The sequence below is a fragment of the Nymphaea colorata genome, chromosome 1 (assembly GCF_008831285.2).
Source record: "Nymphaea colorata isolate Beijing-Zhang1983 chromosome 1, ASM883128v2, whole genome shotgun sequence".
Taxonomy (NCBI): domain Eukaryota; kingdom Viridiplantae; phylum Streptophyta; class Magnoliopsida; order Nymphaeales; family Nymphaeaceae; genus Nymphaea; species Nymphaea colorata.
The window spans coordinates 29,968,769-29,975,105 of record NC_045138.2 but is presented as its reverse complement, the minus strand read 5'-3'; the positions used below and the strand labels follow the sequence as shown (position 1 = coordinate 29,975,105).

Here is a 6,337-nt window from a genome sequence, read left to right as displayed (position 1 = left end):
TGTCATCTTTCTTCCACTCTGCAGATTCCTTGGCAGCCGAAGTGTGTGAGGAGAAAATGGAGCCGAGCCATTCCGAAGTTACAAGTGATGCCTGACAAGAAAAACGGCTCTGCGGAAACTAAAAGAATTTGAAAGGTTTCAGGTGCACTTCATTTCGTTTAAACTTGAAGAAAGAGAAAAAGAAAGAGAGCAACGCCTATGTTCAAGCATAGCTTGTAAAAAAGATCCGATTGTCTAAAGAAAGTTATGGTTCATTAAATTTTGAATCTGAATTACTGTTCTTTGATCTTGTCTATTGGTAATTCTTTTGAAAAGTGCTATTATTAACATTGGTTAGAGATGAATCATTTTGTGGAAAGATTACAAAGAAGCAGTCCCACAAGCTTGAATTAGCATTTAAAATTGTTAATTTAAGAAAATAAAATACTAAAAGCTGCTCTTGATCTGCCGAGGAGGGGCCAATATGTTGCATATTTGGCAATACAGACTGACGAACGTCTAATAAACATTGATTTGGGTGTTGAACTACAGGAAAAGCTCAGATAGTTAGTTCCTTCCAAAGCAATGTATCGTTAGTTCCTTCCAAAGCAATGTATCGGTGGCGTGAGACAATGGATGATTTTCTGTTTAATATATGTATATACACACACGTTGTCCTTCTGTTAGATGAAACAGGCCACTGCCATCATGTTCCTTCTTGACCAATTCTCGTCCTGGGACCCTCAGAAACTTGACCAGCATGTCTGCCGTCTCACTATTGACAAAATCTGCTGTTTCGAGTGAGTTACCAGCACGTTCATAGAACACCTAACTTTGAAAGAAGGGCCGGTCCTAAGAGCAACAGATGAAGACATGGACCGCCAACATTTCCTTAGTTGGAGGCCGGCTCACCATAAGCAGGCATGATTCTATCCTTCTTTTGAAAAAATTGTATTAATTACAATTGATTCTTGGGGAGGCTGATTTATGCCTATCTGGGAAGATTTGTGGCTGCCACGTTTGTTGCCAACCAGAAAATGAAGGAGGAAGAGCCGAGAGGATCACATAGAGAGAGTGCTGCTCTGTAACCTCCCAAAAAAACCAACGCCCAAAGAATCAATGGTGGGGGATTCTCTCATCAAAACGAGGAAAGCCAACGGTCTCAAGAGGTTTCTCAGTAATTGAGGTGGCTCAAAAAAGGCAAGTCAACCCCTAAGATCTCTCTCTCTCCCTCTCTCTGCACAGCCAGCCGACCAAATGGCATTAGTGGCTCTCACATCCCCCTGCCAGCCTTTCCAGCCTTACACCCCACAACAGATCAGAAGGAGAGAAAAAGGAAGAAAACTTTCTCCACTCCATTTCCTCTTCCAGCAGACAAACACGCAGTCTCTCTCTGTCCCTGTCTCTGTCTCTCTCTGTACATGCACACCATTAGCTGTTTTGAGGGGATGAAGGGAATGAAGTAGGAAAAACGAAAAGGAGAGAAGAAGTTGGTTGAGTTGATACAGCGCCTTATGCCAATTCAAGCAGAGAGAAATGGTGGTCTGGTCTTGGAGATTTGCTTTTAGTAGGCTAGTCTTCGGTCTTGCTTTTGATCGATAGAAGATGTTTGAGAAGGGGATGGTTGAAGGCAGGCAAGCACACAGTTTGGTGTTCGAACCTAGCAGTAATGCGGTGGATGATAAGCTGCTGTTCAGGAGTGCAGGATCAAAGTCGCCTTCGGACAGAGGATCGGATGGTCAGTTAGGATCTTCTCTGCGGAAAACTACCAACGAGGCGCCAAAATCAAGACTTGGCAAGGATGGTCTCAGCAAGGACCGGCCGCCATCAGGCAAGTACATTAATCTCACGAGAGAAAAGAGAAGGAACACCAGAAGTTGGTTTTATTTTGTTGGTACACCTGATTACAATAGCAAGACTATTGGCACATGTACTATACACTTTCCCAATGCAGAAATTGCTGATTCTTTTCTCAATAATGCTTCTTTTACTGTGTTACGAATCTTTTGCAGACATTGACTTGATGAAGGAACGATTTGCAAAGTTGCTGTTAGGTGAAGACATGTCTGGAGGTGGAAAGGGAGTTTCATCTGCATTAGCCCTGTCCAATGCAATCACCAACTTGGCAGGTTAGTTCCTCGTAGGACACCATCTCATGTTGTCATCGTCGTTATTAGCGTTCGTGAATCCGTAGTTCGATTTTTGCTGTTTCAAGCAGCTTCAGTATTTGGAGAACAATACCGGTTGGAGCCCATGTCTGCGGAAAGAAAAGCAAGATGGAAGAAGGAAGTTGATTGGCTATTGTCTGTGACGGATTACATTGTGGAATTTGTTCCTTCGCAGCAGATAGCTAAAGATGGGACTAGCATGGAGGTGGGTACCTGTTCTTCCTGAACATAATGTTCCTTCAGAATATATCAGCAGCAAAATTCTGCAAATTCTCAAACTCCTCCCAGAAGTCTGTTCCCTCAGAACATTGCTACTGCATTAAAATGATACAAAAATTTCGAAACTTCATTTTCTTTCCCGTCTCCGTCATCAGCAGTACCAACTATCAATCATGTTTTTCTCTGCTGAGAGACTGTTCGATTAAATCTGATTAAAATGGCCACAGATCACTGCATCCATTGAACTTGGTTGCAGTCGATTCATTTGTAATGGTTCTAAACGTCTCGTGCGTCTTGTGTGCAGGTAATGGTGACCCGTCAGCGGAAGGACTTGCTTGTTAATATCCCAGCCCTTCGAAAACTTGATGCCATGCTAATAGTATGAAAAACTCAATTTTTCTCTTCATCTTTTTCATGGTTAGTCCATTTTATGAATAAAAGTCGACATGGATTGAAATACCAACATATATTGGCTTTGAGCAGGAGTACCTTGATAATTTCAAAGATCGGAATGAGTTCTGGTATGTTTCTAGAGACCAAGAAGAAGCAGATAAAGGGAGTGCCCAGCAGAGACAGGGAGACAAATGGTGGCTTCCTAAACCAAGAGTTCCCCCCGAGGGATTGTCCGATATATCAAGAAAATGGCTTCAGTTTCAGAAGGACTCCGTCAACCAAGTCCTCAAGGCAGCAATGGCCATCAACGCGCAGGTGCTCACCGAAATGGAGATTCCTGAAGCGTACATCGAATCCCTCCCAAAGGTATTGACTTTCTGGGAAAAATTTGCCATCTTTAATTGCAGATTTGCTTAAGATGGCAGGAGTACCTTATTCTTGAAATTTACAATATCACATTTGTAGTACCAACAAGGTTATGGAGTTTATCAAATAATCCTGAATAACCCATTTTAGGAAGATGAAGATGCTTTTGCGTGAAAGATAATTTCTTTACAGATAACATAAGATGACAACAATTTGATTAACCGAGCTTTGTTTCCCTTTTTGATGGTAAGAATGGACGAGCAAGCTTAGGCGATTCAATATATCGAAGTATCACAGTGGATAGCTTCGATCCTCTACACTTTCTTTCCACCATTGACCTCTCCACAGAGCATAAAATTTTGGACTTGATGAATAGGATTGAAGCCTCGGTGATAATTTGGCAACGAAAGATGCACAACAAGGATGGAAAATCATCATGGGGTTCTGCTGTAAGCTTGGAAAAAAGAGAGCAGTTCGAAGAAAGAGCAGAAACCATTTTGCTTCTCCTTAAGCAGAGATTTCCAGGAATTCCTCAATCTGCGCTTGATATCAGCAAGATCCAATACAACAAAGTAAGTTCAAAGCAACCGTGCTAAATTTTGTTTCTCATGGCCTTGATAATTAAATTTTTGTTAACATTCAGTGCTCTTGTTCTTTGCTTTGCAGGATGTTGGCCATTCTATAATAGAGAGCTACTCCAGAGTATTGGAAAGCCTAGCATTCACGGTCCTATCACGAATAGATGATGTTCTGTTTGTCGATTCTCTCACAAGAAACCCTTCACTTGCCCATCAGAATAATAGCCCTGGTAAGCCCCCAAATACTGTAGAAAAGGTCAAGAAAATCAACTCCGTGGAAGGTGGCGGAAATGGCATGACTCTATCTGATTTCATGGGCTGGCAAGTTGATCAAGAAACAGACTCGGATAAGCAGGATCAAACAGGTAATCCACAGGACATGATGCATAAAGATGCGAAGTTATTTGTGAAACCTGCCAACATTGTGACAACCAAGAAGATCTCTTACATTGAGAAGCTTGAGAATCTGGGTGGCCTTAGAAGCCCAACATCAAGGCACTAAAACTTTTCGTGTAGAGAAAAAGAAGAAGAAAGTGTGTGCCAATTTGAGCTCCTCATGTTGTTGTTTTTCAGAAGATTCACTAGTCTTGCTTGCATCACAGCGTGCTTTCAACTCTTGTATTGCAGCTGAAGAATCCGAGCAGATGACTTGTCCTGACTAGAGGCACAGAGGCATGACATAGTCACTAACTTCCCATGACAGAAGCCTGAAGGACATTGCTTCGATTACAGAGCGTAGATTGATCATTGTAGTTGTATAAATTTGGCAAAGGAATCTTCGTGAGACCTCTTCTTTCCCTTTTCTTCCTCTCTTCTTGTGTACTTTCCTTTTCTTAATCCTAGCTTTCTAGGTCATGAATTTGGAGAAGAAATTCAATCTCAAACACCGGTTAATGGCGGAAAATTTGTCATAGCATAAAACAGGCATCTGATAATAGCGCATACAAACAGCAATTACAGGTTAATTTTCTCCTGAAAAAATTCAGTCGTGCTTGGTTTATCTACGGCTGTTTTCCAAGATCTCCGACCAGTTTCCACTGGGAATGGCTGTAGATCCAGTTTTCACATAGAAAAAAATTTTCCAACTTCTTAGAACACTGCTTCATCCAGTTTGATAAGAATATATTGTACTACACAGATTCTTAAAGCACATTATTCATAAACACCTTGTCCTTATTTTAGGAAACATAGCATGATTATAAATATTATTTTTCGAATATGACAATCAAATGTCATACATAATGGTACATGTTTCTTGAAACAAGCACATAATGTTCTTTAAACATAAAATAAGAAAACTTGTCTTTCAAAAATACTGTATTTTCTTATAGAGACATTTAATTACCTACAACGGCTCGACGCACATTAAATTCATGCATTAACATACAATTCTGAAAATGAACCAAAGTCACCACCGATTTCCACAAACCTGTAGACTTGGAATAGCGTTGAGGTGTTACGAGAGGCCTTCACACGTATAGCTTGTCAAAAATGATCGATATGTATCAATTGTGAGATCGGTTTGTCAACAGTTGTTTCATGAAACTGCCCAAAAAAGTGAGCTACATTCATAAAACACTTGTTAAAGTATTTCATGAATTTGCCCTATTTTTGGGGTATGCTCATAGATACACTTCGAAACAACCAGATGCATTAGGATAGAAGACATGAGATTCTTTTGAGCAAGTACAAAACTTGTTCATTTCAATAAATCATATATATATATATATATATATATATATCTTCCGCTCTTGTAGACACGGCTATTGTAGATGGACTAGCTTGGGCTCCCTCTCTCTCTCTCTCTCCTTACACTTGTTTTTGTTCAGTGTCTTTTCTCTTTTGTTGCCCTTATTCTTTGGTTCGATTGCCTTTGTTTCTTGGTGACCTCTTGTCAGCCGAACTTGTTTTTCATCAATGAAATTCCACTTTGTCCTCTCCCTCTCTCTCTAAAATTCACTGCAGCTTTTCTGTGACACAAAACTCTCAGGTGCATTAGGTAGAAAACATGAGACCCGTTTGACCAAGAAAACTTCTCCAATAAATCATGTCGTTTGATCTTCCTTTATTTATATTCGAATTACAACAACCAACAAGATTATTTCCTCAATTACAAGGATTGTTTCGATCGTTACACCTGAAAATTTCCTTGTTTAGTTGTTGCGCTTCTAGTTAAGAACGAGACCCTCTCTTTCTCTCACTTATGATACCAAGAGAAGAAACAGGAGAAGAGAAGGAAGAAGACGACACAAGGATTAGAAGCTAAGAACGAGACCCTCTCTTTCTCTCACTTATGATACCAAGAGAAGAAACAGAAGAAGAGAAGGAAGAAGACGACACAAGGATTTTACGTGGTTCGGAGACAAATTTCTCCTACATCCACGGTCGTACAGAGTTTTTCACTATGGATCAAAGAATACAAAAAATCGCCCCCCTCTGAATGAGGATTAGGAGTTAGAACAAACCTTTTAAATGCAAAAACAAATTACACGAATGCCTTCACAAAAATTCTAAGTATAGATCAAGCTCTACACTTCGACGCCTCCCTGTTTGACAGCTGCTTCATTATCTTCTGTGTAGTCGATAAATATAGTAACTTGTTCAGCCAGTTGCCTCCTTATCGCTAGCACCGTT

The 6,337-nt window shown here is 40.4% G+C and overlaps 1 protein-coding gene across 1 annotated transcript; it reads left to right on the top strand.

Moving 5' to 3' along the window:
- Nucleotides 1-646: 646 nt before the first annotated feature.
- Nucleotides 647-4,502, top strand: LOC116255533 (rho guanine nucleotide exchange factor 8-like). Its single transcript, XM_031631391.2, has 7 exons — nucleotides 647-1,810; nucleotides 1,992-2,108; nucleotides 2,198-2,352; nucleotides 2,671-2,745; nucleotides 2,850-3,125; nucleotides 3,377-3,697; nucleotides 3,792-4,502. The coding sequence occupies exons 1-7, from the start codon at nucleotides 1,585-1,587 to the stop codon at nucleotides 4,203-4,205; spliced, it is 1,584 nt and encodes a 527-aa protein (XP_031487251.1). The 5' UTR covers nucleotides 647-1,584; the 3' UTR covers nucleotides 4,206-4,502.
- Nucleotides 4,503-6,337: the final 1,835 nt, after the last annotated feature.